This window comes from Gorilla gorilla, chromosome 11 (genome assembly GCF_029281585.2).
Source record: "Gorilla gorilla gorilla isolate KB3781 chromosome 11, NHGRI_mGorGor1-v2.1_pri, whole genome shotgun sequence".
Lineage (NCBI taxonomy): Eukaryota > Metazoa > Chordata > Mammalia > Primates > Hominidae > Gorilla > Gorilla gorilla.
This window is the reverse complement of record NC_073235.2, coordinates 88,254,570-88,280,184: the sequence shown is the minus strand read 5'-3', so window position 1 is coordinate 88,280,184 and position 25,615 is coordinate 88,254,570. Positions and strand designations below refer to the sequence as shown.

At 34.9% G+C, this 25,615-nt stretch overlaps 1 protein-coding gene and 1 long non-coding RNA gene across 5 annotated transcripts in view; one reads left to right on the top strand and one right to left on the bottom strand.

Annotated features, from left to right (window-relative positions):
• Window positions 1-25,615, top strand: part of LOC115933795 (uncharacterized) — a 199,649-nt gene that overhangs the window by 146,781 nt on the left and 27,253 nt on the right. For all 3 annotated transcript variants that reach the window (XR_010129644.1, XR_010129643.1, XR_008677768.2), the window contains exon 3: window positions 10,482-10,540. This is a non-coding gene — a long non-coding RNA (uncharacterized lncRNA). The remainder of the gene's footprint in view (window positions 1-10,481; window positions 10,541-25,615) is intronic.
• The window catches only part of FSIP2 (fibrous sheath interacting protein 2), a 96,881-nt gene continuing 72,210 nt past the window's right edge, over window positions 945-25,615 (bottom strand). For both annotated transcript variants that reach the window (XM_055380356.2, XM_019022845.3), the window contains exons 18-23: window positions 22,480-22,974; window positions 21,052-21,152; window positions 12,075-12,121; window positions 8,358-8,401; window positions 4,346-4,415; window positions 945-3,143 (exon numbers count right to left, since the gene is read on the bottom strand). In XM_055380356.2, the coding sequence (XP_055236331.1) occupies window positions 3,007-3,143; window positions 4,346-4,415; window positions 8,358-8,401; window positions 12,075-12,121; window positions 21,052-21,152; window positions 22,480-22,974 (894 nt within the window). In that variant the 3' untranslated portion in view covers window positions 945-3,006. The remainder of the gene's footprint in view (window positions 3,144-4,345; window positions 4,416-8,357; window positions 8,402-12,074; window positions 12,122-21,051; window positions 21,153-22,479; window positions 22,975-25,615) is intronic.

The window sequence follows — 25,615 nt, the reverse complement described above, 5'->3', positions numbered from 1 at the left end:
CCTCAAACCCGCAAGTTTTTTATTATGGGTTTCAAAAGGGGAAGAGGTGTAAGAACAGGGAGTAGATCATATGCTTCAAAGGGCAAAAAGGAGAACTACTTTTACTAAGCTTACTAGGGTGGGGAAAAACTCTGCCCTGGTAAGCCTGAGGGTACTGCAGGAGACCAGGGCATATCTCAGTCCTTACCTCAACCACATAAGAGAGACACTCCCAGAGCAGCCGTTTATAGACCTCCCCCAGGAACGCATTCCTTTCCCAGGGTGTTAATATTAATATTCCTTGCTAGGAAAAGAATTTAGTGATATCTCTCCTACTTGCATGTCTGTTTATAGGCTCCCTGCAAGAAGAAAAATATGGCTCTTTTTGCCCAACCCCGCAGGCAGTCAGACCTTATGGTTGTCTTCCCTTGTTCCCTAAAAATCACTGTTATTCAGTTCTTTTTCTAGGTGCACTGACTTCATATTGTTCAAACACACACATTTTACAGTCAATTTGTACAGTTAACACAATTATCACAGTGGTCCTTAGGTGACATACATCCTCAGCTTATGAAGATAACAGGATTAAGAGATTAAAGACAGGTGTAAGAAATTATAAAAGTATTATTTGGGAATTGATAAATGTCCATATTAAAATGAAATCTTCACAATTTATGTTCCTCTGCCGCAGCTCCAGCTTGTCCCTCCTTTCAGGGTCCCTGACTTCCCGCAACAGAATTTGAACCTTTACTAGTATTATTTTAAGTCAATAATCAGTACCTTCATATAAAAATAAGCTTATTCATGGGTTCCAAATTATTATAATACAGAAATCAGCATGGGCTAAATCTGTCCTGTCACTTGTCTTTAATAAACCTAAGAATAATTTTTATATTTTCAGATTATTGAAAAAAATCAAAAGAAAAATTCTATGTTATGACATGTAACATTAAATGAAATTCAAATTTCAGTGTTTATAAAGAAATTTTTATTGAATCACATCCACATCTATTTGTTTATGTGTTGTATATGGTTGGTTTTGCGCCACAATAGCATAATGGAGTAGATTTGACAGAGAATCTACAAACCTAAAATGTCTACTTTCTAGCCTTTCACACAAAATGTTTTCCAGTCCATTTTAGTAAAACATAGAATCAACAACATAAGAAATAATTTAAATTTTATGAATCTTAAAAACTTTCTTTTGCTTTAGCATTAGTCATTAGCTAGAAGACTAATGTTACTTTTAGAAATTTTAGCCACTACAGGTTTTATCAGGTAATAATACACATTTTTTCAATTCAGTGTTTGATACTTTTAGCACATTTACCCTACTAGTTTTGTTGAAAATAAAGATGATGTTTCACATACATGATGTCTAACACAGAAGTATTTCTGGATGGTTTTTCCTAGGACTTAAATTTCTCAATAACATTAACCATTCCTTACTAAAATTTTGTCAACTTCAAGGACTAATTCTGAACTTGATGTTCCTTCCTCTACTTGAGTCAGAGAAAACGGGAAATTTCCTTCACCATTAAAAACCCTCTTAATTCAGAGTATCTTATGTTTATATATTAAATTTTTCAGTTGATAAGTATGTGAATCACAGTGCTTTAAGTTTTTACAGTGAAATGTTATGTTGAAAGACAGCTTATAAGCACGTAGTATCTAAGTTTGGGAAACATCATTGGTTTGGATGACATCTGTAAGAATGCTTTCAACAACACTGTCAACTAATGCAAACTGATGTAGAGTCAGCTCTTTTGAAAATAATTCAGAGATGAATTTCCAGCTATTTCTCACCAACCATCATTTTTTAAAAGGTCTGCATCCACAAGTTAGGCAATTTTGTATGATCTTTGGGATTAATCTGTTTTTAAGAGATTATTATAAGTAGACTAAATTGCCAGTTAAATAATTTTATTATTTATATGTAAAAATTTGACTAGGTAATCACTTTTTTCTTCCCTGTCATTACTGCACAGATCAACTTCATTAAAGGAAGTTTGTTGTTTTAAAACAAAACTTTTTCAGAAGTTTCTGCTTTATTAGTGGCAATTGTCAAGAAAATTTTAGATAAAACAGAATACACATTCTCTAAAAATTCATGAGTCACCCTTTTTGGGTGATGATATTTGACATTCTTTCCCGGCTTCTTGGTCCATCTGTTGAATCTCTTTATAAAACATCCTTGGATTCCAGAGGCAAACATGCTGACGTTGGAACTATATCACAAAGTAGCAAGTTCAGCTAATTTTGAAAAATTTCTTTTATCACTGCACTAGCTAGCCATATTATTAAATTTTTCCCATTACTTTTTGTTTTTACAAATGGATCTTGATCTCTATATTTGTGTATAATATTTCTGAAAATTATTTAATAACTTTATTGACCAATGATTTCTTGATTGATATTTTATCCATAAGAGGTACCTTACTTGCAAGGATTTTTTTTTATCATAGGGCCCATTTTATGCATATATGGAATTATATATAGTTATCATTTACTTTCAAATGATGCTTTGTCTACAGTTGGATCATTTTGCCTGGGAGACATAAACTAAATTAACTTTACTTTCAGGTGGGAAAAATTTATCTGGTATAAATCCTTTTATTTGAGTATCTAAATATGCCTTTAACAATAAACTTATCCGTGGCATAGTTTCATTTTCAGCTTGGTTTTCATCTCAATTTAATAACTGTCCTGGTAACAACATCCTCTAAAATTTAACAGGAGAAATCAATGTGCATTTTCTGGTGGGTACTGTGAGTTGTCTAGTTTAATAATTATGTGTTTAGTCACTTACTCTCATGGCACACAGGTAATACTAATTATTAACATTTCTTACATCAAAATGCTTATTCAAAGCATTTGTTAAACCCTTCTTTACCTGGTCCCTTCTACACTTCCTTTTGCTTTTATTTTCAGTAGTATAGGAATCATCTTATAAGACGCTATACTATGCTTTAAAAACCATTTTATTTTCTAAAAGAAGTAAGCATACTTATATCAGGTACAAAAGCTTCAGTGTTCATCCTGGTGAGCTGGTGAGGAAGATCTGGAAATATTGGTGTTACATTGAGAAAACACCTTTGACAAAGCTGAAGACATTTTTGTCAGCATTTTAGATCCTTGTTTGGAGACATCAGGCTTGGGAGTTTCTGTGGACAAAGTAAACAAGAAGAATGATATCTTTATTTTTGAACACTGAGGTAAAATACCTTGCCTAAGGTCATATGAGTAAAAGGTGGCCCAGCTGGTAATAGGGTCCAGACTTTCTGACTCTCATGGCATCATTATGCCTACTGTACTATGAGGCTTCTTTAGTCAAGTATACAAAGTCCATTTCTCTTTTCTCAGCAGAACACTCTCTGAAAATGTCTAATGAGTTAAATGGGAAAGTAACTTTCAACTCTATACAGTGTGGACACCTATTTCAGAATGCTCAAGAGAAAGTAGAAGTACATTAAAAATTAGTATAAATTCTCACCTACTTTGAGTAAATTTTCCATTGACTGACCCCAAGTGATTATTTATGTCATGGAAAATAGGACTGTGTAGGTAATAAAAGAGTTCCTATTTGGATTTTTTTTGCACCTCTTATTCAGCATGAGGCTTTAAAGAATATAATCATCTCAGTTTAACAAAATTATTTTATACATAAAGAAATAATTTTATATATAAAGAAATATTTATATACTTTTCTGATACTTCATAAGTTGCGATAGGGCCACTAAAATCCTGTGTTTTCTTGATTGTAGTACATGAAACTCAAAAGTTATACATTTTAATGTAAAACTTTAATACCCAGCTTCTTTTGAAAAACTGGAAGAACTGGGAACAATCTAGCATGCCAGTGAGTAGCTGAGTAGCAACTGCCTCCTTCAAAGGCAGCCTGCCATCTCCCATGAGCCACACACCCCTGCTCAATCTGCTGCTGTTGTTTATGGTACCTACCTTGCTCTTATAACTATTTGTGTGTGTAGACAATGATGATATTGCATGAGATTGGGATTTGAAACATAGCTCTGCTGCTTGTTAGCTGTGGGATAACCTTGGATAACCTATTGTCATTTTTCTCTTTAATGATTCTCACTTTTTTCTTTAAATAAAATGTGAATAGCTAATGCCTGATATATTTTAGTTATATGATCCATTGTCCCTTTGGTGTAAAGATAGAGAGCTACATAATTAACTGAAAATTGGTATTTATACAAACAGTAAGAATATTATTTCACTCCTATTTTGATAATATGCAAGGGGAGAGCCACTCATTTCCAGGAAATTAATAAAAAATTCTAAATTCAAAATGATGCAATTGACAGTTTAATTACACCAGTTGTTAAAATAGTACATTTTGTACCTGAAATGACTTCCTTTGAGGGATTTGCACTGCCAAGAACATCCTTGGATCTTTCAAAGATGGTGATAAACTGCCAAGGTAAATTGAAATACAAACTGAGTCTTTCACTGGACACAAACACTAGATATACCCATAAGTCCTCAAATCCACTAGATATACCTATAAATACCACTACAGCATCTTACATAAAATATATCTGTGCTCTGCAGTCTCAAAGAATTGTTCAATAAGACTGAGGCTCATAATTTTTGCAAAGTAAGATGCCTAAGATTGACCCTTGTTATGAATGCAGACTTTGGCTAGCACTAAATGAGGGTCAATGGTTCAGCCATATTAACTCAGGAAAAATCTCAGCTCTGCCTGCCCCCTCTATCCTTTGACTGAATTGAAAAAAGTTAAAAATTCTTTTCTGAAAAAAGATGTAATAATAAGGGGAGAAAAAAGGATGTTTACTTTGTAACCCCAAATTTTCTTTTATTGAAATCTTAGCCACTGCAGAGTCTGGAGCAATAAAGTGGCTCTGTAGACCTGGTTGTGCTGGGATTGTGTCTCCAGTACTAGCTTTATTCTGTAGACCCTTATCAATTTTGAATGCGAGGGCAGCAATTGTCCCAGAGAAGCATAAAATAGCCTGGGGCAGGTGTTGGGGCTTCAGCTATTCTGAAGCTATTCTAAAATGGTAGATTTGAAGGGTACCAGAATTCTGTAGCTATTCTAAAATGTCATCTGTTAAAAATTAGTAAAACAAGGCTTAAATACATGTAACATAAGAGGAATGTGCAGTGTCTATATCAGGTAAAAAGCAACAGATAACTATTACAAGAGTTTTACCATAGTTCCTCCAAGAAGACTTAAGGGTGCTCATGTATTAAGCTATTGGAAACAAGATAACTGAGGAATAAAATAGGGCAGAGACAATGTAAAGTACTGATTCTCAACTTAAGCTGTACAATAGAGTTATCCATGAAACTTTTTAAAAAAGTATGGATCCCTGAGGCCCATAACAAATGTAGGACAGACATTAATGTATATTTTTTAAATGCCTCACAAAACTCTAATGTGAGAGAATTAGGACTGAGAATCCTTCATCTAAAAGGAGATGAGTAGACATACAGTTGGCCTTCTCTCTCTGTGGGTTGTGTATCCATAAGTTTAACCAACCAAAGATCAAAAATATATGAAAAATAATGGATGGTTGCATGTATACCGAACATGTATAGACTTATTGTTCTTGTCATTATTCCCTAAATAATACAGCATAAGAACTATTTATGTAATATTTACATTGTGCTAGTTATGATAAGTAATCTAGAAATAATTTAAAATATATGGGAGGATGTGTGTAGGTTATATGCAAATATTACACCATTTTATATAAAGACCTTGAGCACCCCTGAATTTTGATATCTTTGGGGATTCCTGGAACCAATCCCCTACAGCTATCAGGGGATGACAGTACTTAAGTTATGCTGAAAACATGTATCTGTTTGTTAGACACAAGAGTTCTTGCCCTTACTTAATGGAGCATTGTTAAAATCATGACTTTAAAGTTTTTATCTAAAAATGTCAAAACCTTGGCTATGTCAGAGTTGGCATCTTTTGACCTTTTCCTTGAAAGCTGTAGATATTGTCTTTGTTCTTTGTATGTTGAGTCATTTTGGAATGTATCCTGCACATTTTACATAAGTAGTCAGACATTTGGTCCTTTCAAAATCCTGTAGAGAACATTGATTTTTTTCATTTGTTTGTTTGTTTTTGGTAGGTAATTGACTCATTATGTTCAGATCACACATCCTACCCTGCCTCTCATGGCTATGGTTTCAATTTAATTTCTGTTTTTAAAATTTTTGTAGTGTTCAGTATCCTTATGTGTGCACTACTATTAAGAATGCAGTTCAGGGCCGGGCGCGGTGGCTCACGCCTGTAATCCCAGCACTTTGGGAGGCCGAGGCGGGCGGATCACGAGGTCAGGAGATCGAGACCATCCTGGCTAACACGGTGAAACCCCGTCTCTACTAAAAATACAAAAAATTAGCCGGGCGTGGTAGTGGGCGCCTGTAGTCCCAGCTACGCGGGAGGCTGAGGCAGGAGAATGGCGTGAACCCGGGAGGTGGAGCTTGCAGTGAGCCGAGATCGCGCCACTGCACTCCAGCCTGGGCGACAAAGCAAGACTCCGTCTCAAAAAAAAAAAAAAAAAAAAAAAAAAAAAAAAGAATGCAGTTCAGGTTCTCAAAGACTTTTGTCTATGTAACTTCAGGTCAGTTCCAAATATGTACAACTCAGAGGGGACAGTATAAACAGATTTTTGAGGTTCCTCTTTCTGTGATTTTCCTCAATGCCTAACTCTCATTAGCCCCCTTTTCTAGTTCTATGGCTAAAATGCTGTGGCTTTAGCCTCTGTGTGTGTGCTGTTTCTAGTTTATGTCTGCATCTACCACTAAGAGTAAAGTGACAAAAGAAAGCAGAGAAAAGCACAACCAGCTCAATCAATACTCCTCAGTCTACTGAGGACCCTTTCCCTATTGGTCAGAGAAGAATTTTCTTTCAGAGTTTTAGGTGGTAACTCAGCAGCCTCTGCTGCTACTGCCATGCAGCTTCATGAGGGCACCTTGCCTTGAGGCAGGGCCAAGGAGGGAGAAAAAGTGGGGATTCTCCATCTCACAGGAATCTCCTAACCGGTCAGAAAACAATGGTTTCTCTAGGAGCTATGTTCTATCCCGTTGATCTATGTAATGCCAGGATTTGAGTTTTCCTGAGTCTAAGCCAGAGGATATGCAAATAAAATAAGAAAACCCAGGAAACTCACAATGGCATTGGCCATTCTTTGAGTTTTGATTCCCCTGCCCTAACTCTTGTTATTTATTTTTTAGAATCCTCAGTAGTTACCCACAGTGTTTAGTTGTAATCAGTGAGAGAGATAAGATGGAGCCTGCCTACTCCACCTTATTTGAAACTGGATTAGATAACAACTTTAACCATAATTTTACCATGGAAAAGGTAGCAAAGAGGGAAAGAACAAAAGCAGAAGGAGTCCAGATTAGCCGGAAATTAATTCCACTTGACACACTGAGTGTCAATAGGTTCTTAGATTAGAGCTTCAGCATTTCCTTTCTGTTGCCATATAATTTTACTGTTTGTAAAGTGTGGCCAAAGTGGAGCCTGAGGTAGTTAAACAAATACTTATATTCATAAATGAGGATGAGGTTGAGTGGGTGACAAATCCATTATCTTTGAACATTTAAAAAATATATCTTAAGTGTAAGTTATAAGATTTTAAAAGTTGGTTCTGAAAATCATACTATATTGTGATACTGAGAAGTAACTCCATAATTGATAACTTATGTTGTATGTGGGGGTGGAAGGACCCACTTGAAGGGTGTTTAAGCTGAACCAAGAAAGAAACAATCTGATTAAAAAACACAGACGAAGATGTGTAGCTTCATTTCTCATTGGAAACTTTATAAGAAAGATTTATAAAGAGGAAATTTTCTTGGCTCACACAGAGGAGTAGGTGGGCTTTTTGGAAAGCTGCCAGTAAAGAAGTAATGTTTAGGAATACAGAAAAACAGAATTAGCACTCACATCCTGCAAGCCATGCACCTCCCATGTTTGAAGCTTCTGTTTTCTCCCCACCTCCCCACATTGCTCACTTGAGTCTACTCATCCTAGGTAGGGCCAAGTAATTCACTCCCTCTAGTGTTTTTCTAGAGATTGTAGTAACAGAGCTAATAAACAGAATTGTACTTAGATGCTAGGGAGAACGAGTATATTACTTTGTGCACCTAAACAAGGAATGCTGACTTAACCCAAAGGATTTTGTTAACATATTTTAATATACCAGGGACAGGCCTCAGCTAGGAAGAGGGAACAGGGTGTAAGAAATTGTGAATAGGAGAATGCTTTCTGATATCCTTCAAATCATACCACACAGTCCCTGACTGAACTATGAAAACTGAGTTGTTCTGAACTAGCTCCTAATATATACCAACTAAGGCTAGTTAAAAATACTTACCTTAACACTGTTTCCATGCTCTGGCTTTTGTTCCTGAGAACTTTCTGTAGAGATTTAAAAAAAAAAGTAAAATAGTCTCTCTCTGAGGCATGTATATTTGTTGACACAAATCTGATCATATTACTTATTTTTCACCAAAGAATCATATAATTTAGGCAGGTCGAAGAAGTTGTTATTTTAAATGTATAAGCAATTGGGAACAACACTGAAATAAGTGAGAGCCCTAGAATATTGGGACGTCTTAGCCCTTCAGTTAGAAATTTAGAAATTATGACAGATGAAATGTAACATAGTGGGAGAGGCAAGCTCTGTAACTTAGTAGCTATACATCTATGCACAACCATTCATTCCCTATAAGCCTGTTTGTTTACCTGTAAAATGAGGGATTACTCTATAGATGATTCTTAATAGCCCTTCCAGCTCTACCACTTTCTTTACATGCCTACTTAAAAGCAGCTTATTAGAATAAAGAGGAGAGTACTGGTATTATTAAATAGTAACTTCTGGGAGAATCAGGAGAGCTTTGAGGCAATGCTCAGAGGAAATTTGGTGGAGTCTACAGAACCAAAAGTTGTCTGAGTTCCAGGGGAGGTCAATGTATTAGTGAAATAAATTCAGGCAAGGAGATAGAAATGACACTGTGAGAGAAGCTTCACAAGAACCCACTGCAAGGGAAGCAGCTAATCTGCTAAGAAGGCAGAAACCCTGTATTTACATCTTAGCTTCATTGCTTAAAGCTGTGTGAACATTGAACATCTAACTTCTCTGACTCTGTTTTCTCATGCATAGTATAGGAATGAGACTATCTTCCTTGGCTATTTCTCAAGATATCATATAAGAAAAAACTATGCATTTTATATAGCTACACTCATCAAGAACCAACACAAGCAATAACTATATAAAGTACCCTTTGGGCCAATATGGGTTCTAAAAAAAAGTAATAGTAAAATCTCAATCAGCTCAAATATGAGAAGTGATTAAAGTAACTGACAAAATTGGTAAGATTTCATTGTTGGCTGATAATCTTCCTAAAAAGCGCCTAAATCTATATTGCACATAATTGGACATACTTTATTTTAAATGATTGAGGACATTTGGGTTTACTACAAGGGCAATGATTCCAAACACAAGGTTTTAAGTTTCTAGGGTATATGCGCATCCAACTCCCCAGAAAAACTAGGAAGTTGTTTTGATGAAGAGGCACAGAAAAATTCCTGATATTTATGGTGCCCAGATTTTTGGATTTAAGTTACTTGAGATTTTATTGTATATATGAACTAGGAATGAATATATCTGGCCTTGATCTTTCCATTGAATTTCAGACTTAAATATCCAATTGCTTACGTGACATCTCAACTTGAATGTCTAGAGGATACCTCAATCTCAACATAACCAAAAAAGAATTCTTGTGCTCCTCCTTCACCTTTGGTTGCTCCAATAGTCTCTCCTATCTCATTAATCCCTGTATCTACTATGAACAAAATAGTGTTTTAGGCTCTTGGTGATATAGCTGTTAACAGACATAAATCTCCACCTTTATGAAGCTTACATTCTAGAGAGACAGTCAAAAAAACAGTTAAAATACACAGTATAACAGAAAGTGCTATCCAGTAAAGCAAAGAACTGGGATAGGTAGCGTCCTGATCAGAATTAAGTTGCAACTTCAGAGTGTGGCCAGAGAAGACCTCACTGAGAAAGTGACATTTGAGCCAAGATCTGAAAGTAAGGAATGAACAATGCAGATATAGGGGAAAGAGTACAGGAGGATCAGCAAATCCAAGGGCCATTAATGTATAAAATGTTTGAGGAACAGCAAGGAGGTTAGTGTGATTGGAATGGATTGAGCCAGAAAGAAATAGAGGAGTACCTTAGAGAGGGAATAGGATGTTAGGATGATGCCCAGATGATTTAGGGTTTTGTAAGCCATTGTGATGACTTGAGATTTGGTTCTAAATGAGATGGGAAGTACAGCCATGCTTTGCTTAACAAGGTTACATTCTGAGAAATGCCTCATTAAGTGATTCCATCATTGTGTGAACATCATAGGATGTACTTACACAAACTTCAATGGTATAACCTACTACACACCTAAGCTATATGTTATGTTTTATGTATGTCTTTTAGGCTACAAGCCTGTACAGAATGTTATGACACTGTATACTGGAGGCAACTGTAACACAATGGTAAGTATTCGTGTATCTTAACATAGATAAAGTACAGTAGAAATACAGTATTATAATCATATGGGACCACTGTTTTATACTGGTCCATCATTGACCAAAACATCATTATGTGACACATGACTTTACTTATCAATGTCTGGAATTATCTTGTTTAAGTCCTTACCCTTGGGATGGGACTTCCTACTCTGAGTTAAAGTGTAAATTCTGTGAGAGCAAAAACTTTGTCAGTCTTGTTCAGACATGGGATCTCAGGATACAAAGAAAACACTCAGCAAATCTTTGGATGAATGAGTAAGCAAATGATTCAATTGAACACCTGTGATATTACTAAAAGATATAAGAACTAAGCAAGATCACCAAAATTAAGTTGGATAAAGCATATTAAAACACTGAATTTAGAGGCAGGAGATGTGGGATGCAGATGGAACTTTTGTTTTTATGTAGAGTCACAGGGTACATGTGCAGGAGTATTACATGGATATATTGCATAATGGTGAGGTTTGGACTTCTAGTGTACCTATCACCCGAATAGTGAATATTATACCCAATAGGTAATTTTTCAGTGCTCACCTCCCTCCTCCCTTCTGGTGTCCCATGTCTGTTACATTGGTCTGTACTGGACTCTGTTTTTGACTCAGAGGAATGTTGGATGGGTCACTGCCTTACCCTCAGCTTGCGTTTCCTCATCTATAAAATGAGTATGGTTGTATGAAACGGTTTCTGTTGGCATCTAACAAAGTATAATTCCACAATTCAGACATTATAGGAGTGGTTTTTGTGAAACCTATGATATGTTCACAGAATTCTGGCATACTTAATGCTATTTTATGGATTATCTTGATAAAAATGATTTTCACTTTCAAATTGGGAGAATATGTTTGTTGAATTGGTTGCATGTTTGAAATAGTCATGATAAACTTGTGGTTTGAATTTTAATGCTACTTTATAGTAAACATGACACTCTACCTCTTATATATGCTATCATTGTTAGAACCACATCGATCCTCCCTCTAAGGTCTTGACAGTTAGAGAACCTAAAAGTCATTACAAATTTTCTAAGGAGCCAGGACTATTAGAGATTGAATAAACAAAACAAAAAATATATAAAAAAATGAAAAAAATGAGATACATCCTAGGCCGATTTTAATATGAGGGAATAAATTTAGCTTTAAAAAGAGGCACAATCCTTCAAAGAAATAATTAAATCCTAGTAGCATGGGTTCTGGCTCAGATATAAACTGCTGTTACAATACACTCTATTTTGTAGATATTTCACAGGAGTATGGTAAATGTGAATTCATATCAAACCATATACTTGATACCACGATCAGTGATGAAATCTTAATGGCAATTTAGGCAAGGCTAAGTATTTGACTCATTTTAAAACCTGAATGAGGTAATACTGGATCATTTTCAAAAGTAGATAAACTCATAGAAAACATAAAACCTGTATTAACTTCAAGTTTGATAACTAAAAAAAAAACACATCAAAGTAGTAAAAAATACTCTCTAATTTAAGAAAAAGGAGTCCAACCTTCTAATATTTTAGCACTTGGGTCTGAGTGACAATCTTCAGCCTCACTAAAACAAAAGAAAAAGAACATCATTTAGGGTGAATTTGATAAATGAAGAAGTTACTGGTTAAGCAAAAGAACAGTTATTCTCCATATGGAAAGAAACCTGAAATAGTATACTATTCACTGAGATTCCAAATCACATAAAAATGATTTCTGATTGACTTTTTCCCCTACTTTTAAAATTGTGGTTATACATACATTAAATTTACAATTTTAACCATTTTAAGTGTACAGTTCTGTAGCATTAAGTACATTTGCAGTGTTGTGCAATCATCACTACCATCCAGCTCCAGAACTTTTTTCATCTTTCCCAACTGAAACTCTATACCAATTAAACATTAAAGCCTAATTTCCCTCTCTCCCCATCCCCTGGGAACCACTATTCTAGTTTCTGTCTCTATGATTTTGACTATCCTAGGGACTGCATATGAGAATCATGAAATATTTGGCCTTTTTTGCTGACGTATACCAATTAGCAAAACATCTTTCAAAGTTCATACATCTAGTAGTATGTGTCATAATATCCTTCCTTTTTTAAGGCTGAATAACATTCCATTGAATATTTATAACACATTTTGCTTGTTTATATTTATTCATCTATCAATGGACATTGGGATTGCTTCCATCATTTGTCTATAGTGAATAATGGTGTACAAATATCTGTTTCAGTCCCTGCTTTTAATTATTTTGAATATGTACACAGAAGTAGAATTGCTTGATCATAGGGTAAGTCTATGTTTAATTTTTGAGAAACCCCCAATACTGTTTTCCACAGTGTCTGCACTATTGAACTTCCCACCATTGACGCACAAGGGTTTCAATTCTTGACATCCTTACCAGTACTTGTTTTCTTTTTCTTTACTTCTTTTTTCCCTCCTTCCTTCTGTCCCTCCCTCCCTTCTTTAGTTATCTTAATGTGTTGAAAGTGGCATCTTGTGATTGTGATTTGCATTTCCCTAATGATTAGGGAAATGACTGAAAATCATTTTATGTGCCTGTTAGCCATTTGTATATTTTCTTAGAGAACTGCCTATTCAAGTCCTTTGCACATTTTTAATTGGGTTGTTTTATCATTGTTGAGTCATAAGAATTATTTACATATTCTGAATATTAATTATTTACTAGATATATAATTTGCAAATATTTTCTCCCATTCCATGGGTTGACTTTTCACTTTGTTGATGGTGTCCTTTGAAGCACAAAATTTTTAATTATAATGAAGCACAATATACCTATTTTTCTTTTCTTGCTTGTGCTTTGGTATCATAACAACAAGAACAAAAACAAATTTTTTAATCCAATGTCAAGAAGCCTTTTTCCCATGTCTTCCAACAAAAGTTTTTTAGTTCTTATGTTTAAATCTCTGACTCATTTTGAGTTAATCTTTGTATATTGTGTAAGGTAAGGGTTCACCTTCATTTTTGTTTGTTTTTTGCATGTGAGTATCTATTCCCGTCACCACTTGTGGAAAAGGCCATCCCTTCCCTCATTAAATGGTCTTGGTACCCTTGGTAAAAATCATTTGATCATGTATGGAAGAGTTTATCTCTGGGCTCTTTATTCCATTTCTTTGCTTTATAAATCTGTCTTTATATCAGTATCACACTGTTTGATTATGGTAGCTTTGTAGTAAGATTTGAAATCAGTAAATAAGACATCTGCATTTTTATTCTATTTTAAGATTGTTTTCCTATTAAGAGTCTCTTGAGAAACTAATGAACTTTAGGATAAATTTTCTATTTCTGCAAAAAAAAATTATTGGTATTTTGATAAGGATTCCATTGATTCTATGAATTACTTTGAGTAGAATTAACATTTTAACAATATTAAGTCTTCCAATCTATAAACATGAGGCGTCTTTCTACTTTTTTGCATTCTCTTTAATTTCTTACAGCAATATTTTGTAGCTGACAAAGTACAAGTCTTTCAATTCCTTGGTTAAATGTATTCCTAAGTATTTTATTCTGTTTGTTATTAATGTAAGTGGATTTCCCCCTTAATTGTTTTTAGCTTGTTCAGTGTAATTATACAGAATGCAGTTTATTTTTCTGTGTTGATTTTATGTCTGGCAACTTTGCTGAATTAATTCATTAGTTATAACAATTTTTTTTTGGTGTTCTTCAGGGGTTTCTACATTATGACCATGTCATCTATAAACAACAATTTTTCTACTCATCCAATTAGAATGCCTTTCCCCCTTTTTCTTGCCTAATTTTTCTGACTAGCATTTTAAGTACTATATTAAATAGAAGTGGCAAAAGTAGTCATTGTTTTTTTGTTTGTCCCTGATCTCAGAGGAAATACTTCATTTCTTCACCACTGAGGACAATGTTAGCTGTAGATGTTTCATATATGACCTTAACAATGTTGAGGTAATTTCCTTCTCTTCCTGCTTTGCTGAGTCCTTTTATCCATGTAAAATATTTAACTTTCGTCAAATGGTTTTCCTGCATCATTTGAGACAGATCATTCTGTTAATGTGATGTATTACATCGATTTTTTTTTTTTTGAGATAGGGTCTCATTCTGTCACCCAGGCTGGAGTGAAGTGGTGTGATCACAGCTCACTGCAGCCTCAACTTCCTGTGCTCAATAAATCCACCTGCCTCAGCCTCCTTAGTAGCTGGGACCATAGGTGCACACCACCACGTCTGGCTATTTTTTGTATGTTTTTTTGGAGAGATGGGGTTTCGCCATGTTGCCCAGGCTGGTCTCAAATTGTCGGGCTTGAGAAGTCTGCCCATCTTAACCTCTCAAAGTGCTGGGATTACAGGCATGAGTCACTGTGCCTGGCCTATTGATTGATTTTTTGTATGTTGAAACTTGCTTGCATTCCCGGGATAAAACCGACTTGGTCATGATCTGTAAACCTTTTAATATACTGATGAATTTGGTTAGCTAATATCTTGTTGAAGATTTTTGCATCAATATTCATCAGTAATATTGTTCTGTAGTGTTTTCTTGCAGTCTTTGATCTTGGTAATAATGTAATGCTGGCCTCATGACTTTGGAAGTGTTTCCTCTTTTCAATTTTTTGGAAAAGTCTGAGGGGGGTTAGTGTTAATTCTTTGAAATTTGTGACATCCACCAATGAAAGTATCTGGTCATAAGCTTTTATTTGTTAGGAGGTTTTTCAGTTATTGATTCAATTTCTTTACTGTTTCTAAATTTGTTCACTATAATTTAGCATAATTCAGTTGTGACAAGCTGTGTATTTCTAGGAATTTATCCATTTCATCTAGATTATCCAATTTGTTGACATACAATTATTCATAGTACCCTCTTATAATCCTTTTTATTTCTATAAACTCAGTTGCTATTTTACCTCTTTCATTTATGATTTTAGCTGAGTCTTCTCTTTCTTTCCTTAGGCAATCTAGCTAAAGACTTGTCAATTTCTTTGATTTTTTTTTTTTTTTTGTAACGAACCAACTCTTGGTTTTCTTGATTTTCTCTACTGTTTTTATTCTCTATTTTATTCCTGGTCTAATCTTTATTATTTCCTTCTACTTCATACCTTTCAGTTTGTTCTTTCTCTAGTTCTCTAAGGTGTAAAGTTAAGTTGTTGGTATAAGATCTTTCTTATTTATTAATGAAGAATTTACAACTATAAATTTTACTCATAACATTGTTTTTGTTGTATCCCTTAAGTTTTGGTAAGTTTGGTAAGTTCCCTCATTATTTCTTCTTTGACCCATAAGTTGATAGTATATTGTTTAATTTTCACATATTTGAGGGTGTTTTTGTTTTTCCTTCTGCTATTGATTTCTAGTTTTATCCCATTGTAATTTGAAAATATATTTTGTATGTATTCAAACTTTTAAAATTTATTAAGACTCATTTTGTGGCCTAAGATATAATTTATCCTGGGGAGTGTGCTATGTGCATTTGAGAAAACTGTGTATTTTGCTATTGTTTTATATATGTATATATAAAACAATATATGTATATAAATTATGGATAGATAGGTTAAATAAATCTATAGTTTTATTCACATCTGTATTAGTCTGTTCTCATGCTGCTATAAAGGTCTGCCTGAGACTGGGTAATTTATAAAGGAAAGAGGTTTAATTGAGTCACAGTTCTGTATACCTAGGGAGACCTCAGGAAACTTACAATCATGGTGGAGGGAAAGCAAACATATCCTTCTTCACCGGGTGGCAGGAAGGAGAAGTGCCAAGCAAAAGGGGGAAAAGCTCCTTACAGAACAATCAGATCTCATGAGAACTCACTCACTATCATGAGAAAAGCAGCATAGGAGTAATCACCCCAGTGATTCAATTACCTTCCTCCTGGTCCTTCTCAGGACATGTGGGGATTATGGGAAGAACAATTGAAGATGAGATTTGGGTGGGGACACAGCCAAACCATATCAACATCCTCTATTTCCCAATTTTGTTTAGTTGTCTCTCCATGATTGAAAATGGCATACTGAAGTCATTTACTATTATTGTAGAGCTGTTTATTTCCTCTTCAATTCTGTTAGTATTTATTTAATATATTTTGGAGCTCTGATGTTTGGTGCATGCAGATGTTCCTCAACTTACAATGGGGTTACGTCTCAAGAAACCCATTTTAAATGGAAAATATCATACGTTGAAAATGCATTTAATGCATCTAACGTACCAAACGTCATAACTTAGCCTAGCCTAGCCTACCTTAAATGTGCTCAGAACACATACACTAGCCTACAGTTTGGCAAAATCATCTAACACAAAGTATTAAAAATATCATATATTGAATATGGTACTGAATGTGTATTGCTTTCACACTGTCATAAAGTTAAAAAAATTGTAAGTCAAATTTTCATTAAGCTGCAGACCATTTGTATATGTTTTTAATTATTATCTCTTCCTGGTAAATTGATGCCGTTATCATCATACAATGTCATTTTTTCCCCTCTCTTTTGGTTTCTGTTTGCATGGGGTATATTTTTCCATTCTTTCACTTTCAACCTACATGTATTCTTAGATCTAAAGTGAATATCTTATGGATAACATACAGTTGGATTCTGCTTTTAAAATCCATTTTGTCATTCTATCTCTTTTGATTAAAGTGTTTAACCCATTTATACTTTAAGTAATTAGTAATAGAGAAGAACGTTCTTTTGCCATTTTGTTGTTTTCTGCATCTTACAGTTGTTTTGTCCTTCATTTCTTCCATTACTGTCTTCCTTTGTATTTAGTTGAACTTTTTAGTGACACATTTTGATTCAGTTCTCATTTCCTTTTATGTATATTTTAGGAATATTTTCTTTGTGCTTACTACAAGGATTATGTGACTCTAATTTTTAACTGATACCAAGTAAACTTAACTGCATACAAAAACTCTACTTTTTAACACATTTGCCCCCTACCCATTTTATGTTATTGAGGTTCCAAAATTATATCTTTTTACATTCTGTATCCATTAGCATAAATTTATTATCTGTTTTATGCATTTGTCTTTTAAATCCTTTAGAAAATAAAAAGTGGATATATGAGCTAAATTATGATAATACTATTTTTTATATTTGTTAATGTATTTACATTTGTTAAAATTTACATAATTTCATATGGCTCTGAGTTACTGTCTAGCATCATTTCATTTTTCTTTTTAACTTGAAGAACTTTCTTTAGCATTTCTTGTCAGGTAGGTCTAGTGTTAATGAACTCTCTCAGCCTTTCCTTGTCTTGGAATGTCTTAATTTCGCCTCATTTTTGAAGAACATTTTTTGCTGGATGTAGAATTCTTGTTTGACAGTATTTGTTTTTCTTTCAGTCCTTTAAATATATCATCTCACTGCCTCTTGGCTTGTAAGGTTACTAATGAGAACATCACTAATAATATTATGAGGGTTATTTGTACATGATGAATCACTTTCCTTTTTCTACTTTAAAGATTATCTTTGTCTTCTGACAGTTTGATTATTATGTGTCTTGATATGATATTTTTGTGTTCATTCTGCTTGAAGTTTGTCAAGCTTCTTTTATTTGTGTATGTATTTCTTCAAATTTAGGAAGTTTCAGCCCTTGTTTCCTCAAATAATCTATCTGTTTCTTTCTCAATTTATTCTTCTGGAATTTACATAAGGTGTATATTGTTCTGCCTGATGGTGCTTCAAAAATCCCTTAGGCATTGCTTACTTTTTTTTCAATCTTTTTTCCTTTTGGTCTTTAGACTTGGCAACTTCAAATGACTTGCATTCAAGTTCACTGATTGTTTCTTCTGTCTCTCCAAGTTTGCTATTGAACTTCTCCAGTGAATTTTTCAATTCAGTTATTATATTTTTCAGCTCCAGAATTAATTTTTAATTTTTATGAGCACATAATACTTGCACATTTGTATGGGTTACATGTGATGTTTTGATACAGGCATACAATGTGTGATTATCAAGTCAGGGTAATTGGGGTATCCATCACCTCAAGCATTTATTACTTTTTGTGTTGTGTGTTAAGGATAGTCCAATTCTTCTCTTTTAGTTATTTCAGAATATACAATAAATTATTGTTAACTCTAGTTGCCCTAATATGCTACCAAAAGCAGAATTACTGTTTGGTTCTTTTTTATAATTTTTCTGTTAATATTTTAATTTTGTTCATACATATTTTTACTAATTTCCTTAGTTCTTTGTCTACCTACAATTCTTGAACATATTTTAGATAGTTGTCTTAAAGTCTTTGCCATGTAGGTCCAACTGATGTGCTTCTTCATGAACATTTTCTGGGTATTTTATTCTTATTTCATTTTCCCCATTTTTTGTATGCTTAGTAATCTTTTGTTCAAATGTGAGTATTTGAAATAATAAAGAAGCCACCTCTTCTAGTTTTTGCTGATTGATGTGGAAAATATTTACTAATTAATGAGACTTTGAGCCTTGGAAACAGTCCAAAGTGAAGATTTAGGTTTTTTTCAGATCTTTTCTGAGCATATAGTTTTCAAGCCTGTGTTTGTGCTTCCCCAAACTCAGTTTTTCTGAGCTGCTTTTTAAATGATTTAATTTCCCAAAGAGTCACTTCCTGCTCCTTCTTCAGATCTTAGATATTCGTTGTATCTCTCTCTTCCCATAATTTCTGCCGAAGGTGTTTATGGTTCTGCAGTCCCTCTGTAGTTTTCATGCATTATGGCACCTATCCACTACTTTCTGTGGTTTCCAGGCTTAGAACCAAACTATAACACCATTGCCTATCTGAGTTCCTAGTCAGGTGAAACAAAAATAATTTCTTAAGAAAGCCCATAGATAGGTCAGAACAAGATCTGCTCTGCTCTTTCCACCAAAGGGAGGAAACTGTAAACTGGGCTCCTTTCTCTTAACTGTGTTATACTATGCTGGGAGGAAGTTGGATCCAAGAGCAATTTAAACTTCACAGATTTTTTTTTTTTAACTATTTTGAATGTGTTTTTTCCCTTTCTGTCTCCCTTCCTCCTTCCCTTTCTTCACCCCTCTCTCTCTCCCCTTCTTCCCTTCCTTTTCTTTTTTTCTTTCCTTCTTCCTTTTGTTTCTCTCTCTCTCTTTCTCATTTGCTCTTTTTTCTTTCTCTCTCTTTTCTTTCTGTTTCTTTCATCTTCTCTCTCTCTCTCTGTCTCAGAGTTTCGCTCTGTTACCTAGGCTAAAGTGCAGTGGCAAAATCATAGCTCACTGTAACTTTGAACTCCTGAGCTCAAGCAATTCTATCACCTCAGCCTCCTGAGTAGCTAGGACTAGGTGCACATGACAATTCCAGCTAATTTTTTATTATTTTATTTTATTTTAGTAGAGTTAGGGTCTTGCTATGTTGCCCAAGCTGGCTTCAAACTCCTGGCCTCAAGCAATCTTCATGCCTCTGCCTCCCAAAGTGGTGGGATTACAGACATGAGCCATCATGAGCAGCCAGCTTTTTCTTGATTGAATATTCATTTGGTTGCTGCAGACCGTTGTCCAGAGCTGTTATAAAATTGTGTTAGTAAGATTGTAGTTGCTTATGTTTTGTTTCCATGGGGAAATCAGAACCTTGAGCTTCCTGGTATTATCTTGCTCTAAAATCATTTTTATTTAGTATTATTTATGCCTGCTTTTTACTTCACTAATATAATCAATAAAGAGGCTCCAACATTACTAGCTATGTATGTTAAAATAACCTATTATGTAGGAGAAAAGAGACAATGGTGGGCCAAAAACAGATATCCCAAAATAAGGCCATGTCAAAAAAAAAAAATGCAATTCCAGCATGCTGAATGAAAAAAAAAATCACTAGATTTTTCTGTGTATAACATGAGTACTTCTCCCCAAATAAAAAATGTTATCTCTTCCAAGTTGTGTATAATTTTATAAATGCAAGCACAAATTTATATATTTTCACTATTCTTGATAGAGTTATGAATCAGATTTCAAGTCTACAGTGCACTTTGTTCCTCTTTGTCCCCTATAACTGTTATAGTCCATACTTTGCCCCTAGTGTCATCCAAACTTGGATTGTCTTTCACTTGTGTATCCTATCCATTCTTAAAGAGCCACGTCAAACTCCATTGCTTTCTACCATTTATCTCTGAATGCTAAAACTTATATTTCTTTCTCATTCCTTTGGATTCTTCTTATAGGCAATGACAGTAGCTTTCTTAAGAGAGCTAAGCATGAACACTTTTGTACTGATACTGCATATTTCATTTCTGGGCCATTACCTCTCTCTCTCAGGTTAGAAAATACCCTAATACATTAGCAAATACTTTATATAAGACACTGATACACTAGAAACTGGTTTGAAAACTAGGACATAGAGGCCAGGTATCTAAAAATAAAGGAACAGATAGCAAGAAGTGGCTTTGGAATTATTCACAGTAGGGTGCCACTGAAGGGAAGAAGTTGCGGAAGGTCTGAAGCTAAATACTTGCTCAATTACAGTTTTGCCAGGGGCCCCATTCTACTCATAAGCTCTACTTTATCAGATTTCTATATTTCTACTGCTTTAATTTCATATACCCAGTAGATGAAATGAGATCTTCTTGGTTGTATGAAGATGAACTCATAATTCTGTGTATGAAGTAATGTGTTGGTTCAGTAACTAGATTCTTTTCTTCTTTCTGGAAAAGGACAAATCAGCTATTACACTAAATGGAGTTTGGGATATATTTTCTTACCTTATGGCATTTTTTGCAGTATAATCTACATTTTAATGGAAAAAAGTTCCAGAGATTAGTTAAAAGATGGGTGTGGGCCCTATAATTCTAATTAAAAGGTGTCTTCCAATATAATTAACTTGAAATAGTTCAGTGAAGATTACCTAAATTATGACATTAGATTTTGAACAAATTTTAAACATAAACCTGGAACAATGTTTAAAGAGTCGAATTTTCTTCTAAACTTTAAAAATATTTGAAATCATATATTACTGAGTGCAGAAAGAGGAAGAACACAGATACAACTCTGGTCAGTTAGGTACCTTGCCAGGTCAATCATCTTAACACATACTTTGATCTATTTGTTGCAAAGTCATGTGTGCTTCTGAATTGACCAGAGTTATATTTATGTTATTTTCTGTGGTTCATCTAAGCTTTTGTGTTAACCTCGGAATCACATCAAATGGATAATCAAGAGAATGGCTTCATCAGAAAATTAAAAGTTGTATATTCTCCAAAAACATGTTATGGTATGGAATTTCATGTATCCAGTAGATGAAAATAATTAAAATTAATTCTAAAATTAATTAGAATTACAGGGCTCATCCATCTTTTAACTAATCTCTGAAACTTTTTTCCATTAAAATGTAGATTATACTGCAGGACCAAACTCAAAAGGTCATTGAGACCCAGACCATCATTTGAGAGTTTGGAGCCATCAACAAGAGATGTTTACCATGCTGATAGCAGAGTTTATGGGCTAATTGTAAGGGTGATATTTAAAATATATGAATTAACTTGTTAAGGTTGGATAAGCTGGTTATATAACTTACCAAAAGGTCACCTAGCTACTGAGAGTTAGGATTCAAACCCAAATAATCTGAATTTCCGTGGATCTTATTTTGTTCCTCCTACCTCAGCCAGTCTTCTGGTGCTATTCTAGTAGCATTAGGCTCTCCACACAAAATGTTCAATGAGTAATTTACCAGCCAAAATACAAAAGGGTGGAAACCAACTGTTTTTAATAATTAGCTTACATTTTTCTTAACTGGTTTCCATTTTCTCTTTTCTTTGGGATTCTAATTAATCTAGTTTTCCCCCTATTACCTGCTTTCCCACAGTTGTTTCATAGCTGTACCTGGTAATAATTTCCCTTATCCTGTAAATATCACCAGGCTTGAGATTGAATTCATTTTAGCATTCTTTTCTGACTAATCAAGGTACATTCTTGGGCCAGATTTGTGAAGCTGTCTCCCCTTTCTAGTCACTAACAGTCATGCTTATCACTTACCTTACACTGGGGCTTTTCCTCCCAAGATGAAGAGGCTGTTTCAGGCATCGTCTTTGGTGTGGCCATGTCAAGCTCAGCAACAGCTCTTTTAACATGTGTCTCCTTGGATTCTATTACCTGATTTGAGATTGCTTCAGTACTTTCAATATTTGCACTGGCTGTGGTCTGACAACATTTACTTAGTGACAAAAATTTTTTCAGGCTGCTCGTGCTTAGTGTTGACTTAGGAGAAAGTTTGTTTTGTATTGGCTTCTTGACTTCTTTCACTTGATCTTCAAATACTTTGATGCCTTCTTTTGCAAAAGTCTGTGTTAAAACAACTTCATCTTCATTAGAATCTGGTTCCTCTTTTATGTAATTTTCCAAATACACTTGATCAATATCATGAGCTACTAATCGAACAATAAGATCATTTTTACTTTGAACATCTTTTAAGAGCTCCACCTTTGTAATATCAGGCTTTCTTATATTCTGAAATGAATTTCTAGCAACGGCCTGAAATTAAAGGTATAGCAAATATTAAAATCAAATGCCTAAATCACTTTCCTATAGTTCAATTATGATGTAGCTATTTTCTTATAATTTCTAGTTTTGATTTAAGTAATATCTTCAAATATCACTTAATTATATATTAGCAATATTTTTAAAAGAAATAAAGACAAATAACAAAAAAAATTTGTTGGCATGCCATTTTTTTACATTTATTACATACCTTAATCTAATATAACTTACTCCAAAAGTCAGAGCAAGGTTTAGCATAATTAATTTAATTACTTCCTCTTAGTCATGTATCTTGAAAGTTTTGTGACAGAAGTAGACAGGATAACCTATTTTCCAAAATCCTAGGTAAGGAATTATAGAGAAATCTAAATACACATATTTTCAAGAAAAAAGGGCAACATATTCACTGATCTTGATTTTCAAAAGTAATGAATAACCCAAATAATGGTTTTAAAATCTTTACTCCCTATTCCTCCACTTTTGATCTTTTGGTCATATTTCCCAAAAGATTCTTCAAAATATGAATCTTCATGTCTTCTCACTTCCTAAGTTAAATCTCAGTTTCCACTGTCAATGTTAAAGACAAATCAAAGACAAGACAATTATAATTAAATAACAGAATTTCCCCATTTCTCTAGCTTTTGACCACGTCACAGAATCTCAAAATTAAGTTAATAATCTTAGCTCTCAACCTCCCTTTGTAATATCATAAACTAGTTTTTCAGATAATGGTGCCTCAAAGGAATATCCGCAATAACAAAATATCAGAAGAACCTCTTTAAAATTTTTTAAAGATCAATTTTGATTATCTGTGCTATTGGAGGAAAACAGTGGTTTAGAAAATCCAAAATCATTTTATATTTTGGGATATGTTACTACCAGTGGTTTTAGTATGCATATGTCTAGTGTGTTAAGAATCTATGGTATCTTAAAACAGAGAATTAAGTCTTGAGGCAGAACCAACAAGAGTGTAGGGTTTCTAACCTAACCTTTCTTTCTCTTCACTGCTGTGTCCTTTTGTTGAAGATAGATAATATTGGTAGCCCGATTGGTGCCAATCACATGCCTTAACTGAGTTCCACATGTCTGCTTCTTTATTGTTTTATTTTTAGGATGGCTTATTTTTAGGATACAATGGAGGTACAGGCATTGGGCAAACATTCATGTTTGAAACGGGAGAAATTGGCCTGATAGAAGGGGCTACAGGCCTCAAACAAGTCCAAAACCCGGTAGTGCAATCATTATATCTTAAAGCTCCAAAATAATTTCCTTAGACTGTATGTCCCACATCTAGGGCACAGTGATGGAAGGGGTGGGGCTCTCAAGGCCTTGGGCAGTCCTGCCCCTGTGGTTTTTGCAGCACTGGTGGATACTCTTAGAGGTTGCTGAGTGCCTGAGGCTTTTCCATGCTGAGGGTGCAGGATGCAAGTGGATCTACCATTCTGAGGTCTGCAGAATGCAGACTTTCTTCCAACAACTGCACTAAGCAGTGCCCCAGTGGAGACTCTGTGTGGGATCTCCAACCTTAACATGCCCCCTCTGTACTTCCTGGTAGAAGTTCTCTGTAAGGGCTCCACTCCTGCAGCAGGCTTCTGCCTGGGCATGCAGGTTTTTCCATACACCCTCTGAAATCTAGGCAGAGGCTGAGAAGTCTCATTTGCTCTTTAACTCTGTGTGCCTATAGGCTTAACAACACATAGAAACCACCAAGGCTATGCTTTGCAGCCCAAGCTGTAACTGGGCCCCTTTGAGCCACAGCTAGAAAAGTTGCGGTGGGAATGTGAGGAATGTTATTCTGAGGCTGCAGAGCCCATGAAACCATTCTTTGCTCCTAGGCCTCTAGAACTGAAATCAAACAGAGTGCAGTGAGGGTCTCTGAAATGCTTTTGAAGCCTTTTCTCCATTGTCTTGAACATTAGCTCTTAGATCTCTTTCAGTTTTGGAACTTTCTCTAAGAACTGGTAGTTTTACATCCATCTTGAATTTCTCTCAAAAAACAAACAAACAAACAAACAAACAACCTTTTTTTTTCTTTGCCACATGGCCAGGTTGATTTTTTTTTTTTTTTTTTTTTTTTTTGAGGTGGAGTCTCGCTTTGTCACCCAGGCTGGAGAGCAGTGGCATGATTTTGGCTCACTGCAACCTCTGCCTCCCAGGTTCAAGTGATTCTCATGCCTCAGCCTCCGAAGTAGCTGGGACTACAAGCATGTGCCATCATGCCCAGCTAATTTTTGTATTTTTAGTGGAGATGGAGTTGGAGATCATGTTGGCAGACTGGTCTCAAACTCCTGACCTCAAGTGCCCCACCCACCTTGGCCTCCCAAAGTGCTGGGATTACAGGTGTGAGCCACCATGCTCAGCCAATTTTCCAAACTTTTATGCTCTGCTTCCCTTTTAAATATAAATTCCAAATTTAAGTCATTTCTTTCCTCCTGCATCTGAGAATAGGCTGTTAGAAGCATCTGAGAATAGCCTGTCAAGATGTCACATCTTGAATGCTTCATTTATGAGAAATTTCTTCTGCCAGCTATCCTAGGTCATCACTCACATGTTCAAACTCCACAGAACTCTAGGGCATGGACACAATGCAGCCAAGTTTTTGGTAAGGCATAACAAAAGTGACCTTTGCTCTAGT